At 63.2% G+C, this 24,867-nt stretch overlaps 5 protein-coding genes across 5 annotated transcripts; 3 read left to right on the forward strand and 2 right to left on the reverse strand.

Moving 5' to 3' along the window:
* The first annotated feature begins 470 nt into the window (after positions 1 to 470).
* Positions 471 to 4,673, forward strand: CHLRE_17g744497v5 (uncharacterized protein). Its single transcript, XM_043072716.1, has 7 exons — positions 471 to 566; positions 641 to 910; positions 1,277 to 1,468; positions 1,715 to 1,895; positions 2,536 to 2,585; positions 3,073 to 3,174; positions 3,624 to 4,673. The coding sequence occupies exons 1-7, from the start codon at positions 549 to 551 to the stop codon at positions 3,831 to 3,833; spliced, it is 1,023 nt and encodes a 340-aa protein (XP_042915175.1). The 5' UTR covers positions 471 to 548; the 3' UTR covers positions 3,834 to 4,673.
* Positions 4,674 to 5,359: 686 nt separating this feature from the next.
* On the forward strand, positions 5,360 to 8,931 carry CHLRE_17g744547v5 (uncharacterized protein). The gene is made up of 4 exons (XM_043072717.1): positions 5,360 to 5,631; positions 5,970 to 6,103; positions 6,752 to 6,826; positions 7,578 to 8,931. The coding sequence occupies exons 1-4, from the start codon at positions 5,452 to 5,454 to the stop codon at positions 7,771 to 7,773; spliced, it is 585 nt and encodes a 194-aa protein (XP_042915176.1). The 5' UTR covers positions 5,360 to 5,451; the 3' UTR covers positions 7,774 to 8,931.
* Positions 8,932 to 8,933: 2 nt separating this feature from the next.
* CHLRE_17g744597v5 (uncharacterized protein) lies at positions 8,934 to 10,599 on the reverse strand. The gene is made up of 3 exons (XM_043072718.1): positions 10,084 to 10,599; positions 9,710 to 9,779; positions 8,934 to 9,183 (listed from the first exon to the last, which is right to left on the reverse strand). The coding sequence occupies exons 1-3, from the start codon at positions 10,259 to 10,261 to the stop codon at positions 9,117 to 9,119; spliced, it is 315 nt and encodes a 104-aa protein (XP_042915177.1). The 5' UTR covers positions 10,262 to 10,599; the 3' UTR covers positions 8,934 to 9,116.
* A 200-nt stretch (positions 10,600 to 10,799) lies between these two features.
* CHLRE_17g744647v5 (uncharacterized protein) lies at positions 10,800 to 17,931 on the forward strand. The gene is made up of 8 exons (XM_043072719.1): positions 10,800 to 11,711; positions 12,063 to 12,320; positions 12,467 to 12,648; positions 12,985 to 13,123; positions 13,501 to 13,550; positions 13,789 to 14,421; positions 14,625 to 15,169; positions 15,327 to 17,931. The coding sequence occupies exons 1-8, from the start codon at positions 11,487 to 11,489 to the stop codon at positions 16,118 to 16,120; spliced, it is 2,826 nt and encodes a 941-aa protein (XP_042915178.1). The 5' UTR covers positions 10,800 to 11,486; the 3' UTR covers positions 16,121 to 17,931.
* An 82-nt stretch (positions 17,932 to 18,013) lies between these two features.
* On the reverse strand, positions 18,014 to 23,309 carry CHLRE_17g744697v5 (uncharacterized protein). Its single transcript, XM_043072720.1, has 7 exons — positions 22,670 to 23,309; positions 22,282 to 22,550; positions 21,988 to 22,146; positions 21,625 to 21,753; positions 21,298 to 21,420; positions 20,765 to 21,181; positions 18,014 to 20,500 (listed from the first exon to the last, which is right to left on the reverse strand). Exons 1-7 carry the CDS (start codon positions 23,046 to 23,048, stop codon positions 19,880 to 19,882), a joined length of 2,097 nt encoding a protein of 698 aa, XP_042915179.1. The 5' UTR covers positions 23,049 to 23,309; the 3' UTR covers positions 18,014 to 19,879.
* Positions 23,310 to 24,867: the final 1,558 nt, after the last annotated feature.

Genomic DNA, 24,867 nt, shown 5'->3' on the forward strand with positions numbered 1-24,867 from the left:
AATAGCTTTCACCGACAAGCCCGAGAAGGCGGCGGCCAAGGCGGCGGCGGCCGAGGAGAAGGCGGCGGCCAAGGCGGCAGCCAAGGAGGCGGCCAAGGAGAATGCGGCAGCCAAGGAGGCGTTCAGGCAGCGGCAGGCGGCGTTCCTGGAGGCCTTCAGGCAGCAGCAGGCGGAGGCCTTCAGGCAGCAGCAGGCGGGGGAGAAGGCGGTCAAGCGGCAGAGGCGTTGAAGGGGGTCCAGTGCGCGGGTGCACCCCCCGCCCCTCCATCCCTCCATCCCTCCAGATCTACTTCTTCTACCGCGGGGAGGCGTCCAGGCCACCGAAACAGCAGCGGCAGCAGCAGTGGTCGGCGTCTTGGCGGGGCCGCGCCCAACGAACAGAAACACAATGGCTGTTGCTGCCGGGGCTCTGTTTGGGGCTTGCTCACTTATGCATTTCAAGCAAATATCTCAATTCCTCTTCTAACATTATTGTGTCAGCAAGCATGGAAGAACAAGCGCGTGAAGCCTTCTTGCCATCGCCAGACAACCCAGCCTACTCGCTATTGATGAGCTTGGACCGACTTGTGAGTTGTTATTCTACGGATTGGAGCTCTTCGCGGGGTTTCCGTTTGACAAGCCTAACTTTTGCGATGCACAGGGCGGCCTGCTTGGAGCGCGGACAGCGGTTCTTGCTGAGCACCTAGGATTCGACCTAAGGCAGCAGCAGGAAGAGGACGATGATGAATCAGCTTCTGACCCTGAAGAGGGCTCAGACTTCAGCTACGATGCCACCATCTCAGAGCAGGACGAGGAGGTCCGGCCGGTTCCCACTGACGTGCCGTCGGTGCCTTCCTGCAGCTACCTAATGCCGGGCCGGACGTTTACCGGGCACCAGCGGCTCAGCGGCGCGGCGCACCGGCGGCAGGAGGTGCGGCCGGGGGAGGGGAACTGGAAGGGCGGTGGGCCGGGGTGGGGGCTAGCATGCACACAGCGTGCCGAAGGGAGGGAACGCCTCGTGGCGCGGTGGGTGGGCCCACGTACAGATGTGACGAGGTAAGGGACTCTCTCACCAAGTCGTCACCAGGGCCCGGAGGGTTGCCTTGCGCCGCACGCCAGCGTGTGGGTTTAGAGCGCGCCGCGGCCGCTGCACAGGCTGCGCGGGTGGTTCACACGGCCTGTTGCTGTGCGCCCCTGTCCCATCAGACCCCGTCCCGACCCCACCACCATCCCAGCCCCCTGTCCCATTCCTCCAACCCCCATACCACCATGCCCTACGTCCCCTGCCCCTGCCCAGGACTGGGCGGTCACGGCCACCATCTACAGCTGCGACCTGGCGGCAGGCCGCGTCACCGGCAGCATGGTGGCGCAGCAGAGCGGCGGCGGCGGCGGCGCGGCGGCGGCAGGCGGGGACGGCGCGGCGGCGGGGGGTAGCGGCGGCGGCGGAGGCGGGGGCGGTGGGCGGAAGGCCATCGTCACCTACTTCGAGGTGGGCGCCGTGGGGAGGCGGGGATGGAGCTAATGGGGCGGGGGGGGGGTAGCCATTCATGTGAATGGTTTGTATGAAGCATGGAACTGCCGACGTCCAGAGGGGGGCGACTGGGAGCGACTGAAAGGGGCTCTGGTAGTTGGCTGGGATCCGCGCGCAGCTGTGTGTTTCCCGTTCACCCAGCCACACCCACACCTCGTACACACCCGCTTACACCCAACCCCCCCAACCCCCCACTCACACCAGGGCGACATCATCGACAACCTGAACCACACCTTCTTCACCGGCGCCAAGTGGGGTCTGGCCGGCGGCGCGCCCGGCCGCGACTCCGACCTGCACCACTGGGGCCGCTGCCCGGGCTTCAGCGGGCGCATGCGGGAGCAGGCGCGGCGGTGCGAGGGGCGCAGCAGCCTGCTGGCCACGTCAGGTGCGGCTGGCTGGGGCAGGGGGCCGGAGGGAGGGAGGGAGAGGAGGATGGGAGGGAGGGAAGGAGGGAGGGAGGCAGGGAGGGAGGGAGGGTGGGGCGGGGGCAGGAGGGTGGCAGTCTATTCCAATCCCGAAGAAACCAAGACCCAGAACCAATGCATAGAGCGCGGAGGAGGTTTGGCCGTAACCTTTGTGGTGGGAGGGGTGCCGCGTTTGGGTCTTGGGTTCTTGGGGACAACCTGGCGGAGGCTCAAGCGGGCGACGGTGGCGGTGGCGGCGGCAGCGAGAGCCTGGGGCAGGGGTCCTTGCAGCAGGCGGGAGGAGGCAGCGATGCCCAGGTGTGAGGGGCTGTCCTCGTCTCCCTCTCTCCTGCGCACAGCAGGGGAGCACCTGGCTGGCTCCAGCTCTCCTCGTGCTTGCAAATCCCGCATCGCACCACACCTACCGTACTGCGGGGCCTACCTGTGCCTCCTTGCTACGGGCGTCATGCCCGGAACCCTGCCCCGCCTCACTGTGAAATATCCCGTGTCTCTCTGCCCCCCCCCCCTCCTGCCCGCGCCCCCCCCCTTGTACCGTTTTTCCAACCATCTTAACCCCCCCCATGAATGTAACCCCCCCCACACACACACACACACACACAGGCCATGTGTTCATGCGATGGAAGGAGTGCTTCTTTGTGGATGTGCCGCAGGTGAGGGGAATGGGGTGGGGGTGGGGTGGGGTTCGGGGTGTGCCACGGATGGACTTCTGCCGTGCATATGTGATGGTGGGGTTTTGGGCGGGCGGGCGGGCGAGTACACTGCCGCTGCCGCTGCCCGCGGCGGACGTCGCGGCACCCCCGCTGCCACTGAGCCTGTCGCCCACATATGCGCCTACTTCCGTGTACCGTGCTCATGCTTCTCACTGGGAGTAGTGGACACACACACACACACACACACACACACACACACACACACACACACACGGCACTCCGTGCTTGTGGTTCATCCATTCCGTTCTCCATGAACGTTTGCCCCTCACGCGATCGCGTCATGTGGACGTGCCCCCACACACCCTGCGCCCTGCCTCCACCTGCTGCCTCCACCCCCATGCCTCCCCCGTTCTCCTTGCTGCGCGACTGTTTCCTGACGGGATTGGTTCAACGTTGACCCCCATGCCTCTCCCGCTCCCGCCTCCAGGACTGCCCTCTGACCATCACGGGCTTCTACTACCTAGCGCTGTGCCGGGCCACCGGCGCCATCACCGGGTTCTACCACGACAGCAGGTCCACGCCACTGCAGGTGGGGGGGAGGGGCGTGAGGAGGGGGCGTGAGGAAAGGAGGGAAGCAGGAGGCGCGGGGAGGAGGGGCGGGTGTTTCTTTCTCCGTTGCCACTGTATTTAGGAGGAAGCTGATAGGAGGGGGCGGGGGTGTGCTCGTGGCGTGCTGGCGTGTGACATGTGTGGCGTAGGCGCAAAGGGATGCATGGGCACGGAGAGGAGCCTGTATGCACAAGGGCCGCGTGCATGGTGCACAGGGCTAGATTTGTGCGCATGGCTGCATGCATGCTAGGTCTGCAAGGAGAAATAATTGAAGCCCGGAGAGGCGGCGCATGCACAGGAGCCGGCTTTGTCACACAACGCCTCCACAAACCGTTTTGCCCGCCCGCACTCTTTTTCTTAAACTCAGCATCTCCGCAACCTCGTCCCTCCTCACACATGTAATGCCGGCAACCGCCAACGCCTGGACAGGTCTTGCAGCTCCTCCCGGTGGAGACTGCGGCGGCGGCGGCGGCGGAGGGGGCGTGCGGCGGCCCGGGCGAAGGCGCAGCCCGCACAGGGCCCTCCTCAGGGAGAGCCGCAGGGGCCGGAGCCGAGGCGGGCGCGACCACTGCAGGAGGCTGGGGCGCGCGGGAGGCTGGCTGTTCGGGAATGGCGTTTGGCACATACTCGCTGTGCTAAAATAATAGCCGATAGAAAACAAGCGCGATTGAGCGTGGTGGGTTTGACGTGCTTTATCTCATCTGTGAAGATGGAATCGAGCAGGGTCGTGAGGCGTGTGCGATGGGACAGTGGTAAGGCAAGTTGGTAAGTCCCGTGAAGTCCCGTAAAGTCCCGTCGTGAGGCGTGGTGGTTTGACGTTCGTGTGTTGTGCAGGTTGTTGTTTGCAGCGCACTGTCAGCTTTGTCGCGAGCGTGAAGTGTGAAGTCGCGGGGACAAGCTATGCATGCATGATGTTTTGTGTTTGTGTTGTTTGGGTTGCTACGTGTAACCGGGTGTGGTACTTATCACGGAAGACCGGCAAGGCGGCTGCATTCATTCCGGGCATGGGCTTGCGGCGCCGGTTGCAGCAGAGTGGCTAGGTGGCCCAACGGGGGCTGGGGGCTGCAATGATTCAGGGGTGGCGGGTGCGCTCGCTGACGGTCTGGCCGGACGTCAGCGGCGGCGTGCGGGCGGATCCTTACAGCAGCCAAGGGAGGAGACTGGTGACATGGGGCCGTGGGGGTGCATGCGGAGCCATGAAAGCCAGGGCCCGGTGGCATTGAACACTGAGAGTCTGAGAACCTGCACGAGGGGTGTGAAGGATTGGGCTCCAGCCGGTTAGGCTCCGCAGTGCTGCGGTAGCTTCCCTGGCACTCCAGGCGGTGTGTTGGGAGAATTGGCGACGGGGGTCAAATGGCTCTAGCCGGTCGCCGAGGGACGGCCTGGCGGCCTGCGCTGTGTAGAGACATGTGGTGAGTGCCAACGTGCAATGCTGGCGAGTGGCGACTGCCTACGGGCTCCCTGTAAAGCATGATGCATCTCAAAACTCTTCCAGACCGTTCCTGACGCCTCCTGGCGGGACGCTGACCGAGCGGTCCTGGGAGGCAGGGAGGGGTCTCAGTGTCCCATTGACCAAGTTAGAACCGTGGAGGTCGCGTGTACGGCGGCACCCGAGCACCTGCTCGGCTGCTCCCCGCGGCACAGTACTGGCGCATGCTGGTGTGACCGCTAGCGACGTACCCCTCGAAATTCCGGCCAGGCGAGGCGCCGGCCGCCACCGCGCGCCCCTGCCATTTTGTCCTTATAACGATGAGGACTTTGTATTTGGCACCAGGATTCCAGGAGGCTGACTCAGCACCCCTCGGGCCCACGGCAGCTGCCCAACTCAGTGCAAGCGCCCCCCCCCCCCCCACACACACACACGTGTTCGGTGTCTGCTGCAGGCGGCCAGAATCACATGCAACCGGTTCCACAGCGCCGACTTCAGGCTCCCGTCATGGACAGTCTCACGTGCACAGGCCATAGCTGTATGCCGGCGTCATGGTGCGTCGGGCGGGTTGCGTCAGGCGGACTCGCCTGGGTTGAGCAGGGTTGAGCCGCTGGTCAAGGGGGAGGGGGCAGGGATTGCTTGCGGCAGGCGCATGGTGCATGCGAAAGCCCACGGCGCATTTGGGTGAATGCCGTGCGTCACAATGACAATGTAATACGAGCCTTGCCGCGTAAGAACACCCACAACCGTGTTAAGCTTGTCGAACGTAACTTGCTGGGAAACTTCTACTTCGCATTCAAGCACACTTCCCCTAGGAACTCCTCAACGATGAGCTCGAAGCCTAAATCCAGCTCAAAATCTAAACAACCTGCTGTGACCGTCAGCGCGAAAGATGGCAGCTCGTCGCCGCTTGCTATTCTTGCAATCGCTGTGGCTGGAGGGATAGGATATTTTGCATGGAAGAGATGGAAGCAATGGAAAGCGGAGGAGGAGGCCGAGCGCAAAGAGGTGCGGGACGGAAGCTGCGGGACGGGAGCTGTCACCGTGGCTGTCACACAGCAAACGATCCAGGGAGTGTTGGGTCCTCAGGCGTGAGAGGATGCGTGTGCGGGGGCATGGCACGACACAGGAGAGCACAGGTGGCGGTCCGGGTTTGGCACACAGGGCTTTGGGGCGTGCCAGAGCAGGCCAGAGGTGGTGCTGGAGACGGCGTTGGTCACTCGGGGGGCGGAGGGCGCGCACTCGACCGATTCTCGAGTCTAGCTTAGACCTCTTCACCTAACACCGCGGATATCGCTACGTCCTCGCTCCGTCTGCTGCCGACTCGTCTGCCCTGGGATTCGCAGGGACAGGCCGCGGCGCCCAAGTCCGGTAGCGGCGCCAAGGGCAGCAGCTTCACCTTTGACAAGGCGCAGGCCAGCACCAGCGGCAGGTCGGCACCTGCGAGCCAGCAGCGCCCGTCGCGGCAGCAGCAGAGCAAGTGAGTAAAGCGAGCGAAGCCTAGAGGTTGGGAGTTCAGGCACCGAGGCGCAGGTGGTGAGGGGGCAAATATTTGCACCATGCCCACCGAGGGGACCAAGGTTACATCCGCACTGTAGCGGATCGTAGCTGCCCGCTCGCTTGGCGCGGGGAGCGGGGCTTGTGCCAGTCTGTGGCGATGGGAGCTATGCCGTGCGGGAGCACTGCCGGTATCATGGACGAATCGCCTCTTCGTCATCGCGCCCAAATAGTACGAGCCATCTGTCCTTGACAGTACTCGTCCGCATCAAACCTCCCATCGCCATAGACTTGCACAAGCCCACTCTCCTGGCCGAAGCACGGATGTGTGGCCGCGGTCAACAAATTTGGGGGGGGGGAGGGGCGTAAGCGGGGCACGCACTCCTCGGCCGCCGGAGGGCCACGGCGCTGCCGGCGCCCGGTCTTGCGGGCCCCAGGGGGTTGCCTCACATGTGTCGTAATTGCAGTGGGGCGGCTGTCATGGGCTGCCTCACCCCCGCAACTACGGTATTTGGAACTTGGAAAGCCCTGACAACCTCACGCGGCGGCGGCCACGCCTTGCATCGGCGCGTCCTAACACTTGGTGCTGCCTGGGCCCGATGCTACACAACTCCTGCCGCACACACCTCAGGCAGGATAAGCCCAAGAGCCAGAAGCAGCTGCGCAAGGAAGCCAAGGACGCGAAGAAGAGCGCCAAGGCGCAGGCGTGAGTGGCGGGGCAGGGGCAGGGCAGGGATTATTGCGGGGGTGGTGGCGGGGTCAGGGTCAGGGTCAGGGGAGTGGCGGGGGCAGCAGGGGCAGGGGGAGGGGCAAGGGCAAGGGCAAGGGCAGGGGGCGGGGCTTTGTGGGGTGCCCGTGGTTTGCGACGGCTGTCTGGCAGACTGGGGCTGTTGCAGCGGGTGCATGTGGTGCGCGACCATGTCAGCTGCTGTGGGTGCTCGGCTGGGGCTGGGGGGTATGGTTGGGGCTGGGGTGCTCGGCTGGGGCTGGGGGGCATGGTTGGGGAGGGGTGTGGGCGCCCTCCAGGCAGACGTATGGCGGTGCAGCCGCAGAGCCGCTGGCCCGGCTGGGTCGTCACAGCGCCGTTGCCCTTGGGAGTCTGGGCTTCAAAAGCGGGTTTGCAAAGCGGTCGGCTGGCTGGCACCGTCATGGCACGTGCTCCTGGTTTCGAAACCCGCGAGTGAATGGGCTGTCGCGTAAGGAAGCCATGCGCGGTACATGCCCGCAGCCATGCGCGGTAGATCTTGCGCACACAAAGAAACGCCAAACCCTACCTCTCACACCACCACCTTCCGCCCGCAACATGCCATTTCTCACGCAACCCTCCACCCCCACAATCGCAGCCTTCCGCCACCCCTGCGTCTCCTGCTCTCATTCTTACTTTACCCCTTCTTACTCGTCCCACATCCTCATCCCAAACTCCTCACCCCAAACCCCTCATCCTCATCGCACCGCAGGGCCAAGGACGCGGAGAACGCGGCCGTGAACGCCGCCATCGCCAAGCGCGCCAAGGAGCTGGGCATGGGCGCAGAGGTGGCGGCGGCGGAGCGGGACGCGCCGCAGCGCTACACCACTGTGGACTACGAGGGCGTCGCCAAGGCCATGGACCGGATCACCGAGTGGCAGGCCACGGGCAAGAAGCGCTACAACTAGGCACACCGCCTTGTAATTACGCCCACATGGATGCGGTTATCGTACGAGGGAGCTGGGGAGCTGCTGCATGTGGTGAAGGCTAGGTGAGCTGCAGGGCGTTTGGTGTGCAGCTGTGTGACTGCTTGACGTGTGGAGGTCCTGGTTGACGGTGCGTGTTCGACGAGTGGCGGCGGCGTGGCGGCGGCTGCGGATAGGCTGTGGCGCGGCGACACGCCAGGCATCGCTTGACGCAGTGTGGCATAGACTGCAGAGGAGGTGCTAGATGCAGCAGCTGACTGGTGCTGCTGGGCGATTGCCCAACTATGGAATGGAGTAGGTGCAATCCATGGCTCGCTGCGGGTGACGCTGGGCGGGCGTAGCTGCTACTGCTGCTGCTGCTGCTGCTGCTGCTGGGCCCGGGCTCTGTGGGCTGGTCCGGGCTGGCTGTCAACGGAGTGTGGTCATGGCGCAGCGAGTGGCCGATGCGGTGGTGGCGTGTCGTGGCCGCCAGTGCGACAGCATTGACGGGGCCACCCAATGCAAACCAAGAACGCCTACTCAGTCACTGCGCGGCCTCAGGACCGGCGGCTGCGTAGGGCTGACTGCGGGGTCATCCCTGATGTCGCACGTCCTGACCAGACATAATGCTGTGCGTGGTCGCGAGTGTGAAGTTGATTAGTCTTCCTGCGGAAGGGGAAGTGGTTAAGGCGGCGGGAGGGTGCCGGCGTAAGCGCATCCGTGATGATCATCGTTGGAAGTGATGATAGCACTGATTGCTGCAGCAAGATAGATGCGGAACGGCATAGACAGCGTTATGAATTTTAGGACTTGATTCCAAGGCGGCGGGCAGCCAGCGCATCACCTTGTTGTGGTTGTGGTATGCGGCTGCCGCAGGGCCGGGGCCGTGCTGCGCCGCGAGCTGAGCCTGAAGGGGAGAAGGATGCGGGAGACGCAGGCGGGGCAGTGCTGACCAATGCCATACATTTCATAGGACAAAGCGGTGGCCCGAATGGTGGTCGATGGCGGATTGTGTGGGTACAGTGCCACACAGGAGCTTGAAGTTATGCGGAGCTAGGTGCGGCCATGCATGTGCGCGTGAGGCAGCAGGCGCTAGCGGCGGCAAACAAGCCGCGGCCACTGCATGCCACCGGTGGTGGGTGGTGGTGGAGCTACAGGCCTGTAGCCCCACGGTTTTGTAACACCCTAGTGCCTGCCAGCAGGTGCACGCTTCAATCTAGGCTAAGTTCCTCATTGGCGCCACCGCGTGGCACACGGCGCAACACGCGACAAGCGGAATGCGGCAATTACCACATGGCCACCCCATGACCCGACAAACACTGCCTGCCACCAAGCCGCCACGCGGCTCACGTGCGTACCTTGAGCGCCCGGATCTCTGCCGCAGCCCGCTGCTTGGCGTCCGCCTTCGCCGCCCTGCAAACACGCGAAATGTGTCTTGGACAAAATGGCATCACAAAGCAGCTACAGCCGCAGCCGCACTCGATGACGCTGATACTGCTCCCAAGCCCGACCAAACGAGCTCCACTATCGTCAGCATCGTTCCATTCCACCTAATCAGGGCATGGTGCTTGCAGCAGTGCACACACGCCCGTCTGCGCCGCAATTCCGCACGGGTACACACACATTCACACACATACACACGCACACACACACACACACACACACACACACACACACACACACACACACACACACACACACACACACACACACACACACCACACGCGCGTGGTCGCCTCCTGGCATTGGCTCCTGGCATCCCAGTCCCGGTCCTCCGCAGCACCAGTCGCCCAAAGCCCAACGAAGCACGCCACGGCCGACACGCCCCGAACCCCGCAGCCCCCACCTTTGCTTCTTAACCGTACTTCCCATGGTTTAGTGCAAGCAAACGCACGGTCACCCAGCTAGGCTTGGTCCAGCTATCGTCCCCCCGACCCACTTGTTCAATCCCATGAGGTCGCGGAAGGGGCCCATCTTGTGCAGTGTGGTGCGCCACAGAACCCACCAGCCTGCACGCGGGGTGATGCGAGGCAGCAGCGGTGGTCGGGACGCCTTACGGCTGGGGCATGTGATGTGTATACGTGTTCGCGACAAGCAACGCGCGGCTTCTCCGTTTGTGGTGTTCCTCGGGTGACGTTTGGCGCAGCACCGCCGACGTGTTCGTGGACACGTAGGCACGCCTGCCACGCCCCCCCCCCATCATCTCCCAAGCCACAAGCCCCCCCTTCCAGCCTCTTCTCGCAACCACTGCAGCCCCCTTCGGCCAGACACCTTGCCCCTTTATGCAAGCGAAGGGCCTGCAGGCGAACTCACCCAACGCGATGCTGCCCAGCACTAGGCCACCCGCAGCGAGCAGTGCCAGCAGTGCAAACGCGTAGTCCGCAGGGACCCGCAGCCCCGGATCCGATTTTCGCTGCGCATCCGCCTCTATAGAAACTTTCAGTTGTTGAGCATAGTCCAGCGCCTGAAACGCGACTTGTGACGGCTGCATCCCGAGCAAAGCTGAACGGTGGAAGGGCAGTATCTATAAGCTTTCAGGATTTTCAGGATTTTAGTATTATGCAGCGTCGCTGTTGTCGTTGATTGCACGCGACACTTGCGCCAGCATAAACATTCAAGTCGCAGCGGCTGAGTGGGCTATGCAGGTGCTGGTAGTGATGCACCTATTACTGTGCAGAGCTACCTTGCAGAATGCAGGTCTCGTTACAGGGCTGGCTCATAATGAACGAGCCCGGAACTAGGGTTCGTGGCGTGGCGACCTCTGCGACGACTGCGCGGAATGCAGGGTTGCACACAACTCGCAACAGCCAGTTGCGAATTCTGTCATAGGATTAGCTGTTTGGCTATCAGGCGCCTCCGGACTCAGAAGAGTTAGTGGGGCCGCATGGACTCCGACGCCATGTAATGCATGCATAGTGCCAGGCTGCTGCTGCAGCAGTGCTGCTGCAGCAGCAGTGCTGCCGAGCCTTCAGTTCTGCCTGATGTTACTTCCTTGATGTTGCTGTGCCTCATGCTATCGCCGATGTCATGTCGTGAGCAGCGGGACGGCAACACGGGACTTGATGCATGCTTCGTGTGTGGTATGGGCAGAAGCTTTAGAAGGCACGCAGGCGCGTGACGCAGGCTACTACAGCGCTGATGTTCTGGCAGTTTCACTTTGGTATTCTGGCCACTTCCTGTGCAGGAGTCGTCAGCACTCCAGCCCTCGCAACTTTATGTGTCTACCCACGCCACTTCCTGTGTCTGCCGTCCATGAACTTTCTGTGCGCCTGTGCCCACGAGGAATTCTGTGAGCACATGGAACTTTCTGTGAGCCCACGGAACTTTCCCTTTGGCCTGTCAGGCCCGCGGACAAGAGCTGCGCAACAAAATGGCAACCCTTGCGCAGGCTTTACACATACCTTTTGCTGAGTGCCTGGATCTGTAGGGGGGTGGCAGTGTGGCACTGTGAGCTGCTGGATCGAGGACTGAATCCGCGTCAGCCGCGATGAGCCCAAAACGCTTGCGACCAGGCACGGTCTTGTCTGCGTCCAGCTTGAGATTTACGGGATGCTGACTCTTATTACTACATTTCACGGCAACCTGTTATTACGCCACCTGCACGGGTTCGCGCGCTTGCTGCGAACCCCTCAACAACCACGCTTTTTAAAACCCTTGGCCGCCGGCTGTAACTGCCCGCCAACATACAGAAACCTATACATTTGGCTTTTAGTTAGATGAAGCCTAACGCCGGTCGCTTTGGCTGGCTATACGATTGCGCGGAGCACTCAGACGTTTTATTGGCGCTGCAATGCGGGGATGGCGCGCCACTGCATGAGGCACCTGGTATTGACGCGGCTGCCAGAGAAGCGAGGGCACCTGGCGGCTCTGGCAACGGGGCACCTGGCGACTATCACTTGCATGTCGCGGGGCGGCCACCGGCTACAGTTGCCCTTATTGATGTGAGCCATGCACATACAATCAAAAACGTCTAGGTCTCGCTCTTTAAAGTTGGAATCTTGAGGATTTGGCTCGCGGCGGCACAGGAGCCTTAGCGCGAGAGAGCGGGTGGCGGTAGGGGGCCGCCGCCGCCGTGGACCAGTTGTGCACCGGCGAAGGCGCACCCCGCGTCGCAATCTAGGACAACTTACGGGTCGGGCCAGCTGATGACGTCTATTATCTTACCCCTTCTTGCAGCACCTTACCTCAGCAATCACCCGCCATCTTTGCATCCCCTACAATGATGCACCGCGTTCCTCCCGCCCTTCTTGATCGTCCCTCCACAAATGCCAAATCACCCAACCACATCACAGGCTCACTCCGTGGTCCTGGCCACCAGCTCCGACATGATGCGGAGCTGGCTGAGCGGGCGCTGGGGCAGTAGCAGCAGCGACAGAGGCAGTAGCAGCATTGCCAACAGCAGCGGCAGCAGCAGCGGCGGCGCCGGCAGCAGCAGCGCCAACGGCTGCGGCTGCAGCGCCGGTGGCAGTAGCCGGCGCGTCCTGACGCTGCGTGTCGAGGCCGGGGAGATCGAGGCGGCGAAAGCGGTGGTGCGGTGGATGTACACGCAGGTGCGACAGCGCCCGCGGGCCCGGCGCTGTGGTGTTTCTGTGCAACCTCCTGAGGCTGTAGCTTTGCTTGTGGTGACCATTGAAGCCGAATGAAGGATGCCGACTAGCTGCGGCACGCGCCGCAATGCTGCCGCGTCATTCCACAGGAGCTCGGGGCGCCAGCAGCGGCCGCCGAGCGCGAGCGGCTCACCAAGCCGGCCGCCGCCGCCGCGGGCGCCACATGCGGCAACTCTTGCTGCTCCTGGCTGGACGCCGACGGCGACGGTGACGGCGACGGCGAGCCTGACGCGCACGTGCACCTGCTGACGTGTATGCTGCTGGCCGACAGGTGCGTGCGGGGGGGGGGGGGCGGTGGCGGAGGGGGGGGATGGCGGGTGAGGAGCAGGAGGGCGGGGCGGCGGCGCAGCAGCGACAAAGCACAACGCCAATCGTAGGGAGCAGGCCGAGGCCGGAATCCGTCGCGTCTGCTGGCAGCGGGTCGGGCGGTGGCTGCCGCGTTCCACGGAAGGTCACGCCTTTCACACGCGCGCTGTACGGCACTGTGCCTCATCGTACCGCACTGCGCAGTACCTAACGCAGGACTCCTGTCTTGCGGGCCGTGTGCCTAACTTGCTACCATGCAACCTTGCGGGCTGTGCCACTCACCATGCCATTGTGTGTGCAGGTGGCTGATGGGCGCGTGCGCGCAGCACGCGGCGGCGCTGCTGGCGGCGGTGGGCCCGGCCAGTGGCCTCAGCTGGCGAGCCAGGGCGAGGCTGCTGTCGCTGCCGCCCGCACTCGCGGGCGCCAGCCCGCACCCGGAGGTAGGCTAAGCAATGCACAGTGCAGTGCTGCGCTGGCTGCGGGCTGTGGGTTGCATTGCGCGTGTCTTGTGATGTAGCTAGTCGCATACACGTGCGCGCGGTGGGTGCTGTGCTTGCTGTGGTATAGATGGGAAGGAGGTCCACTGCGGCGCGTGTCATGTACGTAAGCAACCTTAGTGTACCATATGTGTGTGTTTAAAGGAAACGACGTGTGTGTTAAAGAGCACAAGGAAAACGTTGCGCAAAGACAGTGTATGCGATGCAGCAAAGCGACGGTTTACGGATGTTACCTGAAGTTACCTCGCATACCTGCTGCGGTGAGCCGCCGACGTGTGTGTGTGTGTGTGTGTGTTCCTGCTGCGCATCGCCCCAACCAGATGGCAGACCTGACGGCGCGGCTGGAGGCCAGTATGAGGCGCAGCCTGAGGTGAGCCTGCCTGGCGGCGGGGGGGGGGGTGCAGGAGCAGGAGCAAGAGCAGGAGAAGGACTCAGATTGTACACAGGCACACACGAGCACGCATGGGCACACATGGTCGCACTGCTTCGCTTCCCATTTTGCTCTCAACACAAAGCGATGTGCAAAGCGGTTCTACAGGCCCTAGCGGGCGCACGCATGGCCCACGCTCCTGACACAAGCTGGTCTCAATGCGCACACCCTCCCACAGAATCCCGGAGCTGGCGTGGGAGGACCCCGACATGCGGCGGCTGGTGGCGGCACTGCCGGCGGAGCGCCTGGCCGACCTGCTGCTGCGCCGCCCGCACACCGCCTCCACACACACCAGCACCAACACCAGCACCAGCCCTGGCGACGGCGGCCTGCACACCGTACAGCATCTGCCCGCGCTCCTCGCCCCGTGCACCACCAACGTCATCAGCGGCGGGCGCTGGTGCGGCGACGGCTCCGCGGCGCAGCAGCTGGCGGTGAGTAGTGAGGACGTGGTGCTGAGCGCTCTGAACCACTGGTTCACGCACCAGCCCTTCCACCGCGCGACACACGGCGGCCGGTGCGCGGGCTGCCGCAACGCTGGAGCACGGAGTGCGGCTGCGGCTGCGGGTGCGGCCGCGGGCGCGGCGGTGGCTCCCGGGTTCTTGGTCACCGCGGGCGTGATGGAGCGAGGCGATGGAGTGATGGAGGAGAGCTCGGTGGACAGCATGGCCTTGGTGCCGGATGAAGAGGCGGCCGAGGCTGCGGCTGCCGAGGCTGCGGCTGTGTTGCTGCCGTGGGTGCGCTATGACCTGCTGACGGACCACTTCCGGGCCGCGGTGGCGCCCTGGCTGCCGGGGCTGTGCCGCATCAGGTGCGGAGAGGAGAGGGGGGCGAGGTGTCGAGCGGCGCCAACCCGTACGCAAGGCTGTCCATGCAACCCCGGCTGGAGTGGTTTGATCATGCGTAGGGCTAGTGGGGCCTGCAACCTGTGTATCCCGCTCTTGTTGACGCTGCATCACAACTCCGTATGTCCTACTTTCATCCCTCCTTTTGCTCGTCTCGTGTGTCCTCCAGGCTGCACCGGGAGCTGCTCGCCGCAGCGGCCGCCACCCGACCGGCAGCTGCCGGCAGCTGCTCCGCCCGTGTCGGCCGCTCCCGGCGGTCGTCACTCGAGCCCCCCATGGTGACGGCTGAGCCGCCGCAGGCCGCCTCCCCGCCCGCGCCCCAGCCCTGTGTGCCACAGGCCCAGCCGCCAACGCAGCCGCCGCTCCAGCCGCAGCCGCCGCTGCAGCCGCAACCGCAGCCGCAGCCGCAATCAGAGGGCAGCGCCTCGGGCCCAGCGCTGTGCTGCAGCAGTGAGATGAGCAGCCCTGCCGATGCAAGCATGAAGCCAGCGGCTCAAGCGGTGTGGGAGGACCTGCCGGCTAGCCCGCAGCGTGTCGCTGCCGGCACCGCCGTCACGGCGACGAAGCACGGACAGCCGGGCGGGCCCCAGGACCTGGCCCACAGCAGTGCAGTTGTGGTGGGAGCTGCAGTCAGCGGCGGCCGGCTGCCGTATCGGGTCATACGGCGCATCGACTGGAACCGGCCAGCCTGTGACGTGCGCATCGAGCTCACAGGCGAGTGCTGGCTGCGGCGGGCGGGGGTCCGGGTTCAAGTGCATGCGCTACCACACGTTAGTTGCTGGTGTAGTGTTGCGGTGCGTCATGGCCTTGCAGGCAAGGTCTGACACACCGGCACCCTCGCTACCCGTGCCCGCCACCCCCAATGGCTCAGGTGTCGGCGGCTTTGCGGGCGACGGCCGCAGCCTGGCGCCGCCCTCGCCCGCCACCCGCTCCCTGATGGCCGCCCTGCGGTCACGGCAGGCCGTGCTGAGCGGCAGCAGCGCCACCTGCAGCACCACCAGCAGTAGCACCTCCGGACCTGGCTGTAGCAGTGTCGGGTGCGCGGCCCTGCACCTCAGCCCGGGGCTGCACCTGGGCGGGTACCGCTGGCACCTGGCCACACGGGTCGTGCCGCTCGCGCGCAAGAAGCCGCGCCTCCCGCCAGCACCCGCGGCACCCGCTGCCGGGGCCCCGGCTGCTACAGCTGTTGCTACTGCCCAGGCTGCAGCTGACGCGGTCGCTGCTACTGCCGCCTGGCTGCCTACCGCCGCCAGTGCCTGGCTGCAGCTGCAGGTGGGGCTGGTGTGCTGCGCCCCGCGCTGCCGCCGCTGCTACAGCCACGGCCAAGGCTGCAGCGGCTGTAGTACGGCTTTGGCACCGCCGCTGCCATCGCCGCCACCACTCAACGTGGGCTGCCTGGTGCTGGGTCTGACGGTTGGGGCTGGCAAGCTGGCCTGGAGCAGGAGCTGGTCGCCATGTGAGCTGAGCCCCGTGGTGGTTGCGGCGGAGCCAGGGCCAGCGGTGGGTCAGGGCGGCGAGGATGGGGAGGCGGAGGAGGCGGGGCCGGAGGAGGCGTGGTGGGAGGTGTGGAGCGACATGGATGGAATGGAGCCGACCTGGTGGGATGCGGGCGGCGCCGCCACCGCTGGCGGGCTGCTGCGCCTGCACTGCGTGCTGCAGCTGTAGGCACACGGACCGCCCAGCTGGTCAACAGTGGTAGCACGGGAGCGAGCGCTGGGGGGCAGGAGACCTGCCGGCTGGCCGCACACATGCACACGCGCATGAGCATGCGCATGTGCATGCGTAGGGCGCGTATGGGTGCAAACGCTTCGTGAAGGGTCGTGGTGCGTGTGTTGAAGAAGAACGACAGGGATGCTCTGTGCGAGCGTGTGTGCGAGCGTGTGTGTGTGTGTGTGTATGTGTGCGTGTGCGTGCGTGTGTGCGTCTTTGTGTTAAAAAGCACAAGGAAACCTTGCGCAAAGGCAGTGTGTGTGTACGGTAGACGTCTGTGTGAGAGAGGAGAGAGTGGCGCCCATGTGCAACGACACATGGCAGCTGCTGGTGGTATGGACCGGCGCTTTGACCAGAAGAGCGGCAGGCAGCGAACCAGTGCTAGTGCTAGCGCTTGTGCTTTTGGGAGTTTACAATAAGCAACCCAGAGCGCGCTGCTAGTGCTTGTGGGGTGTCACCGCACTCTTGGGGGCTTAAAGCTAGGAGCGGAGTGGCTCGAAGAATTGGAACACAAGTGCACAGGATGCATCCGGCCTATCGTCTGGCACTACGGTACATGGTTCGGACTCCTGCGGCTGCAACAGGCCGCGGTGTATGGATATATCCTTGCATGCGCCATATCATACAGCCATAAGAAACACGTGTTTTGCACTGCAACGTGATGCGCTCAAGTGCGGGATCGGGCAATGTCGTGGGGGCACAAAGTGTACGGTATCATGGGATGACAGAGGCTGCCGGGCGCTGCGTGAGGCGGCCGCGCGTTCACCAGGCACGGGCGTGGGCAAGGGTTGAAAGGGCCATCCTGTACCACGGAGTAAGCAGGTGTATGACTAGGAGTGTCCGAGCAGGGACATGCCATTACGGGACCATTTCAGGGCCCCGGCGAAATGTATGGTACGGATCTTGGCCAGCTGCGTGGTGGGCCTGGCTGCAGGTGCCATGACAGCATGGTGTGTGGAGGGTGAGGGCCACGGGCTGTACTTGTTATGGGCTTATACTTGCAATGTGTTTCCACAGGTTGGCAAGCTTATCACTCGGGCCGGGGGATTCCGGCTGCATCGAATATGCAGTTTGTTAAGGATTACATCGCACAGGCTGGGCAGTAGTGGTGGCTGGGCAGGAGCCGCGCTGTGAGCAAGTTGAGGCCCGGCCGGTGTCTGGTTAGCAGTCTTTGCTGGCGAGCATAGCTTTGGGAGGATGTATTGCTGTTTGGTTTGCTGCCTGGCTGCCTGCTGTGCTTATGCTTGCCAGCGGACACGGCTGGAGACATGGCGGGTCGGGCCTGACTGCCTGTACAAATCGACCACGACCACGCCTATGTCCGGGAGATGAGGTAGACGCGTGCGGCCTCGCAAGGGAGGCGTGGCGTGGGCGCAGCCCACGTTTTGGGCAGAGCCCCCCGAGCGAAGCGATCCAGGGGGGCCGAAGCCCCCCGAGAATGCCCTGTCCGTGACTGCGTGCCCAGCGCTGCGTGCCCAGCGCTGCGTCTGCAAAAAGTGTCATACTGGCTATGTGCCTGTGGAAACCGACCCCGGCTATGTCCTGGCTGCGTTCCAGGTGGGTCTCTTGGGGTTCGCGTTGTCCCAACGCATCGCAGCCTTAGCTTGGTAGTCTGCGGCCAGTCCACGCCAGCCCAGCCTATGGCAGCCGTCTTGACCAAACGTTCTGCAAATGCTTCTGTATGGGCATGCAAGTGTGTGCGAGTGCTTGTGCTAGTGGGCGGAGTGTTCAGAGGGGCATTCTGGCGCGGAGACGAATTCTGGCTCACCCACATGCCGCCTGACGAAACTTGGGGACCCCCTTACTGACAAGTGTTCTCCGGTCACGGGAAAAGGGGCTGAGCGCCTTGACAGTCGGAGGCCGAACACACGGCCGAACAACCTCATCGCCCGGACATAGCCGGGGTCGGTTTCCACAGGCAGTCAGGCACATAGCCAAACCGGGTGCCTAGCAATCACGATGCCACAGCAGAGCCACCCGCAGCCAGAAGCAGCACAGTTGTCAACAGCCGCATTCAAGGCCGCGGCTCTGCATCGCGAGTGTGGCGTTGCGGTGTGTCTGTGTGGGCTATCACCTGGCCGGGCGCCCGGAGCGTGAGGAATGCGCATCAGCAAACTTCAAGCCAGCCAGCAACTTGTCGGTACAATAACTCCGGTGTTCGACCAGCCATGCACTTCTGCTTTGCCACTGCAAATTGTTTGCCGTCTGCTTGAGGTATGGGCGTCAGCTGCACCCTACGGGACCTCGCCAACCTGCCTAAACCCTGTCCGATCGCACACTCAAGGCCGCACTACCGTACTTGTCATGCCGCTACGCATGCCCTGCCAGCCCCACCGCGGACCGCTACCTATATAGACATCAGCCGGCTCGTCAGTCTGCGCGCTTGCGCCGCTTCTTGGGCGGTGCTGCGCTCTCCTCCTCCACGTGGCCTTTCCCGCCCCCTCCGCTACCAAGATGCGCGCATGAGCCCCCGCTGCTGCCGCCGCCGCCGCCGCTGCTGCCGCCGCTGCCGCCGCCGCCGCCAGCCTGCAGCGATGCAGGTCGCTTGTCGCTTGTGCCCCAGCAGTATCTCCACCAGCGCGTGCCGGATATTAGTTGCGGAGTTGACGTCACGTCCCTGCACCGTCGGGAGGGTAGAGTGAGTGAGTCCCACTGAGCCCACGACTGAAACTTGGGGACCCCCTCACTGAGAAGATGAGCCCGCTGCAAAAATCAGCCCGCCAACTTTCGAGGGATCCCCCTTTCGCCCAAACCGACGGACCGACCGCCAACTTTGATGGGCCATGAGTTCGTCCAGGCAGCATTCGATGGCCCCTGCGTACCTGCACGCTCGGGTTGTCCTCTCTTGTAATACCGCAATCATAACTTTGCACCCAGAACCCATTCCTCGTTGAGTCATCCATGGGGTCTGTTTCGGAATGGGAGAAGTGGGCTGAGCCACGTATCGAGTCCGAGAGCCACAAGCGTCTACCTCATCTCGGTCGAATCGTACAAGCACGGCCCGCCGTAATGTGCCCAGGCACGTCCCGCCGTCAAGCAAAGCACAGCCAGCAATCAACCAAACAGACGGGAAGATGACAATATCAGCCACACGCGGCACCCACACCTGACACCCTCCTGTCGCTCATGTTGCGTCATGCCCTCCTGCACGTGCCGCACGTGCCTCGCGTGTGTCCGTCCGTCGCCAATCAAGTGAGATTGGTGAGATGGGCGCGACGCTCACTTGATTCGGCAGTCCCCTTGGACTTGTCGCGCTCCGTCTATGGAGACGGAGCGCGACAAGTCCAAGGGGACTGCCGAATGCGCACATGCACAGACCTCCGGAACGACCGTGTCATCTTGCCACTACGGACTACGTGATGCCCAGCTACCATTATGCCCCTCCGCCGCCGCCCGCCTGACGGGACCCGAGATGCAGACACGCCATGGTCACCACAGCCCTACGCTGGGGCGGTTGGGTTTCTGCACTACCGTACAGAATCCCGACGCCAGTCCACTCGCCACCCAGCCGCCATGTGCATATGCGCTGCGCCCACACGTACATGCTTACATTCATTCCATCGACTGCTGCTACGGTACTCTTACGCCTACGCCCTGCCACACCTGACAACGCACATGCAAACACGCATCGTCAGCCGCTTGTCTCATCTTTCAAGTCCGAAAACGGCCGATGAAACAGCAGAAAGAATCCCGACACTCATGGCGGCAGACCGCTCACCACACCAGCCGCCGGCCTGCGGCAGCAGGCTGCGTCCAGTTGATAGCGCCACGCCGCCGCCAGCTCATGCCGGCGATCTGGTGCCGCGCAACAACCGCTGCGATGCCCGGTGACGCTACTGAGCGCTCACTGCTGGATGCGGTGTTCAGCGGCCGCACTGCGCCACGGGCTCGGGGACGGCGCCCTCCGCCCGCGGTGGTGCCGGTGCGGGCGGCGGAGGCTGCAGCGGCGCCTCGGGCTGCTAGCGTTGCGGCCAGCAGCTTGATGTCGTGCTCCCGCTGCAGCTGCTTGCGGTAGCCCACGCCCTCGGGCCACGGGATGTCCGGGTTCAGACATGCGGGATAGGTGGCCTTGCCCTCCGGCCCTGCCCACTCGAAGTCTACGAACCGCACCTCCCACGACGCCTTGTCACGCCGCATCAGGCAGTTGGGAGGCCTTGCGTCCCCGTGCACCATGCCCGTTGCGGCGTGCGCGCGTTCTAGCGCCTGCTGCACTGCGCAATGCGCCTCGTCCAGCTCCTCCTCCGGCAGCTGCGACAGCGGCCGCCACTGAGGCGCGGACAGCCACTCCATCTCCACCAGCAGCCAGCCACCGGGAAGCGGCATGGAGCGCAGGATCTGCAGGGGCACGAGCGAGCGTTTGTGCGCCGGGGTCTAACATGTCCAGGTGTGCCGCAAGAAACGGCAGCACAAGTGCGCATGCGCCGGCAAATACACGGAACTACTGGACGCCAGGTCAATCGCTCAGCATGAGCCTTCACAACTCGTGCATTCGGCTGACTATGCTGGCACGAACCGAACACGCAACACGCGCCATGCCAGGCCACGCGAAGGGCGCACAAGAGGGGAAACACGAAATGGACGACATGCATACACGCATACCTTTGGTGCCAGGCCCAGGTCCGCCCACTGCTGATGAGTCGCCAGGCTGTATCTCCGGCACAACTTGACAGCTACGACACTTTCATGCCCCCTGTCGTCGCCAGCAAGGCCCACGCGGTACGTGTGGTTGGGCGCGGCCAACGAACGCGCCGTCGCGGCCTGGTAGCGGGCGTCCATGGCAATGGGCCACGGGAGCTTCTTCTCGAACAGAGCCACGGCCTCCTGCAAACCCGCCAGCTCCTCTGCTGCCTCCGCGTCCTCCGTCTCCGCGTCCTCCGTCTCCGCGTCCACTGCCTCCGCTTTCGCGTCCTCCGCTTTGGCTGACCCTGCCTGCGCCACCTCATGCTCTGCCGCCGTGGCGTGGTCCTGTGCCAGCTTGCGCAGCCCCGCACGCAGCGCAGCCAACATGCGCGCCACCTGGATTGAAATGGGACAGGCCGAGGGGATGGGCGGGACAGGTGGAAAGGAAACACCGCATCAATTATCAGAGGCCCTCATCCAGAGCTTGCAAACTCTCTGTTTTGTTTGCGCACCGGCATGAGAAGGCAGTCGGTGACGGGGTGTGCCGGTAGCAAGTTGAGCAGCGGCGTCAGCGGGAAGATCGTCACGCGGTTCAGCCACGCCACCGCAGACAGCCGCACGTGCGGGCCAACTACCTGCACACGGCCAACAGGTGCAAGCTGTGTCAGTTGAGCGCATGTGGACATACCATGCTGCTATTGTACAGTTACAGCCCACGCACACGTTTACAGCGCACCCCACAAGCCATGCTGCTCAGATCGTCACGACTCCGCTGCCCTTTTCTCGACAGAGGGATAAGCACCAGGCGGTATGCCCAATGCCGCACACACAGGACCAACCTCTAGGAGGAAGGCGGGGCAGCGAGTGTACTTAAAGATGCTGGACTGCGCACGCTGCCGCCAGAAGTGCATGTGGTAGTTGGCACCCTGGAAGTGCGAGTCTCCCGTGCCGCCAATCCCTGGCTTGACCTGTCAGCGGCAGGAATGCATGCCAGCATACCAGCACACAGATGTACCAATTGAACTAAACGGGACGTACGTGATTGAAGCTGGGCGATCGGTGCATGTCAGTTGTGAGAGAGAGGATGCGCATCATGAGCGCCTTGAACTGCTGACATGGACCAAGCTAGAATACAGCCAGCACGTTGGGGACGAAGGCAGGGACTGGTCCAATAAGCCGTCACTTGCGCGCCGCGACCCTACCTCCGCGATCAGGAACAAGTTGGTTGGGTTCTTAGGCGAGTCACCCAGCGCCCAGCTTGGGCTCACGTTGGTGCCAGCAAAGCCCGACTTGATGGTCGTGACCGCCTTATCCGCCAGGAACCGCTGCAGCAGGTCTTGGACGCTTTTGGTTAGCTGCGCCTGCGCAGTGACGGGTTTTGTGCACAAGATCACGAAGTCACTAGACCACTGCTGGTGCCTTCTAGCTTAGAATCCACGCATGCACCAATAGTTATCTAGCCACAGCCACGTGTGTACGGTATGTGCGGAGCCCACCTCGTTCTCGTAGATGTCCGCACCGATGCAGCACAGCTGACTGGCAACATTGAGGACGGCCTCGTCCACTTCGTCGTCGCTGGCAAGCAGCTCAACCACCTCACCGAACGTGGGGTGAGCAAGCTCCGGCAGCAGTCCGCTGGACTTGTCCTGCGTGGGGCGCCAGTTCTGGATGAGTGGGCCCGCAACGGGGTCCAGCTGCTCCCGCTTCATGTTGGTCTTAGATGGCGGGTCCATCAACAACGCGCGGTCCAGGTACACCTGCGAGCCTGCGACAAACAGACACAATATAACCGGTACACGCTCCCGCGGGCGCCGTTCTATGCGGAGCACAATGCTCGGACAACGGAGTGCTGCACGGCAGTGCTGTCCCACACGCCATACTCACTCGACATGGTCGGCCCAAGCCCCCCGCTCAGCTGCGCCTCCTGAGTCCGCAGCTGCTCCTCCTTCGTCTGCAGCTGCTCCTTTTGCCTCAGCAGCTGCTCCCTCTCCGTCCGCAGCTGCAGCTCCTTCCTCAGCAGCAGCTCGTCCTTCCTCAGCAGCAGCTCCTCAATCGTCAGCAGCTGCGACTCCAAACCCGCGTTGAGCCCTGGGGTCCGGAGCTCCACAGCAATCTGGCCGAGCTCCGAGGCCACCCCTGAGAGGTTGTCCTTGTTGCCATTTATTGTGCAATCTACCTCCTCCACGGCGGCCAGGACTTTCTTAATTTCGCGTTCTACTTCTCTTCTCTTAATCGACAGCTTTTTCAGCGTATTTTCAGTCATCATGCCATGCTTTTGAAGTTGTGGCAGAGCCTATGAAGTTGCGGCAGAGCCTATGAGCCCAAGCTCGCGAAGTTTCGAACGTGCAGCGAGGGCTTGATAGTGCAGTTACTAGTGCTCATAACGCTCATCAGCAGGCGTACATTATACAGGCGCATGCAAAGTTAGGGCCCTTTGAAAAGTGGTTTGCCAATTGCACGGCACAATCCCCTCGGCCCCTCACGCGTCACCCGGTCTCCTCCGGGCGCCCGAAGCTCTACTGTCAGTTGCTCTGTGCTGCTTAACAATAGAGCTTGTACTAAGGCGTGACAACGGCGCAAATGGTGGGCTGGCGAGGGACAAGGGGTGTTCAGGCTGAGCCCCATGTAGCGCAAGGGTGTGCGTGTGCGATGGGACAGTGTTAAGGCAGGTTGGTGAAGTCCCGCAGGGTGCAGCTGATTCCCAGACCCCAGAAGGTGGCAAACAATTTGCAACGGCAGGGCAGGAGTGCGCGGCTGGTCGAACGCCGGAGTTACTGTACCGGAAAGTTGCTGGCTGGCTGGAAGTTTGCTGATGCGCATTGCAATTGATGTAGCGCAAGGTATATGGCGATGGGTACCGGCGACATGAACAGCACCCTTGCAAGCACATCCAGCGGGACTGGCCACTATGCCAACGCCGTGCCGAGGCACCGACATGCCCTGTCCCCGCCACGCCACGCCACCTTGCCCACGCCACTCCACAGTCCATGATATCCCAGATGCACCTCACCCACATCCCACGCAAGCACCGCAAACGGCTAGCCGGGCTCGAGTGCGGGACCCCGGGCCGCGACACATTTGAGGCCGGCTCGGGAACGCATGGTTTGGCTGTTGCACACAATTCGGACATTCTTGCCCCAAGACGTTGGACGCAGGCAGCACGCACGGCTGAGGGTGTTCTAGAGGGCTTCGCCCTCCCCCCCCCTGGAACGCTGGGGGGGCTCAGCCCAAAACTTTCTCCGCCTTCGGCGGATTTGGGGCCAGTTTCTACAGCGTAGATGGAAGATACGAGCACTGCACTGCTACCGCCACCGCGGCCGCGCAGTGCAGCAGGCCTTGGGTTGCCCAGCAGCGCGTGCCGCATGTTCGTGGCCGAGTTGGCGTCGTGACCCTACCTGGGATCGGCGCAATAGTTGTACATGGGAACAAAGTGAGTTCTGGGAGTTCTGAACCTAAGACTAAACGTTGGAACAAGCACACCATCATAGTCCAGTCAGCCGGGTCCTTGCATATGCGACACGACCTACCCACACTGTCCTACAGTGTTGGCACGACGCTTGGACGTGAACGTCAATGGGGGGGGCTGTGCGCGTTCAGGGGTACACGGGGGACGTTCGGGACAGTCGTTGCGGATGGGTGGGAGAGGACAGTTCGTGCGGGATCTGTGCGGCAGGCACGGTAATTGATGGGGGCGCCTGAAAAGACAGATGAGCCAGTGCGGACCGTGGGAGGGAGCGATTGGACTTGCTGTTCGCGCGACTGAAGAGGGAGGGATGGTCGAAAAAGGGGAAATCGGTAACGGTAATGGAGGGTCGGAGAACTTGGTTGGGCGAGCCGCCAAACGGTATCACCATCTGCAGGCAGCGCTGCCCGCTGCCGAGCAGACGCTGTCCAAACTTCGCACAAACCTACCAAGCAAACCAACAGCCAAACAGGAACGCTCGTATTAGCCCGTTGTCGTGTGATACTGTGTATGTGGTACTCTCCTAGGCAGGCCCCCGGGTGTGCCGCGAGTGACTTGCTTGTGCTGGTGCGGTGCACGTGCGGCGGCTGCCTAGGACTCGCTGCGGGTGCATTACACA

This window comes from Chlamydomonas reinhardtii, chromosome 17 (genome assembly GCF_000002595.2).
Source record: "Chlamydomonas reinhardtii strain CC-503 cw92 mt+ chromosome 17, whole genome shotgun sequence".
Classification (NCBI taxonomy): Eukaryota; Viridiplantae; Chlorophyta; class Chlorophyceae; order Chlamydomonadales; family Chlamydomonadaceae; genus Chlamydomonas; species Chlamydomonas reinhardtii.

What these genes read in the sequence shown, in the direction of transcription:
- CHLRE_17g744497v5 (XM_043072716.1), top strand. An exon ending in CGGCGCACCGGCGGCAGGAG is followed by an intron (nt 911 to 1,276) that starts GTGCGGCCGGGG and finishes GCCCCTGCCCAG; the next exon opens with GACTGGGCGGTCACGGCCAC. An exon ending in CAGCCTGCTGGCCACGTCAG is followed by an intron (nt 1,896 to 2,535) that starts GTGCGGCTGGCT and finishes ACACACACACAG; the next exon opens with GCCATGTGTTCATGCGATGG.
- CHLRE_17g744547v5 (XM_043072717.1), top strand. Translation starts at nt 5,452, where the DNA reads ATGAGCTCGAAGCCTAAATCCAGCTCAAAATCTAAACAACCTGCTGTG. An exon ending in TCGCGGCAGCAGCAGAGCAA is followed by an intron (nt 6,104 to 6,751) that starts GTGAGTAAAGCG and finishes CACACACCTCAG; the next exon opens with GCAGGATAAGCCCAAGAGCC. An exon ending in AAGAGCGCCAAGGCGCAGGC is followed by an intron (nt 6,827 to 7,577) that starts GTGAGTGGCGGG and finishes ATCGCACCGCAG; the next exon opens with GGCCAAGGACGCGGAGAACG.
- CHLRE_17g744597v5 (XM_043072718.1), bottom strand. Translation starts at nt 10,261, where the DNA reads ATGCAGCCGTCACAAGTCGCGTTTCAGGCGCTGGACTATGCTCAACAA. An exon ending in GCTGGGCAGCATCGCGTTGG is followed by an intron (nt 9,780 to 10,083) that starts GTGAGTTCGCCT and finishes CCCCGCGTGCAG; the next exon opens with GCTGGTGGGTTCTGTGGCGC. An exon ending in GACCTCATGGGATTGAACAA is followed by an intron (nt 9,184 to 9,709) that starts GTGGGTCGGGGG and finishes GCGTGTTTGCAG; the next exon opens with GGCGGCGAAGGCGGACGCCA.
- CHLRE_17g744647v5 (XM_043072719.1), top strand. Translation starts at nt 11,487, where the DNA reads ATGAAGCCTAACGCCGGTCGCTTTGGCTGGCTATACGATTGCGCGGAG. An exon ending in GCGCCAGCCCGCACCCGGAG is followed by an intron (nt 13,124 to 13,500) that starts GTAGGCTAAGCA and finishes CGCCCCAACCAG; the next exon opens with ATGGCAGACCTGACGGCGCG. An exon ending in CCGGGGCTGTGCCGCATCAG is followed by an intron (nt 14,422 to 14,624) that starts GTGCGGAGAGGA and finishes TGTGTCCTCCAG; the next exon opens with GCTGCACCGGGAGCTGCTCG.
- CHLRE_17g744697v5 (XM_043072720.1), bottom strand. Translation starts at nt 23,048, where the DNA reads ATGACTGAAAATACGCTGAAAAAGCTGTCGATTAAGAGAAGAGAAGTA. An exon ending in CGGACATCTACGAGAACGAG is followed by an intron (nt 22,147 to 22,281) that starts GTGGGCTCCGCA and finishes GTCACTGCGCAG; the next exon opens with GCGCAGCTAACCAAAAGCGT. An exon ending in ACCTGGGCCTGGCACCAAAG is followed by an intron (nt 20,501 to 20,764) that starts GTATGCGTGTAT and finishes GTGCCCCTGCAG; the next exon opens with ATCCTGCGCTCCATGCCGCT.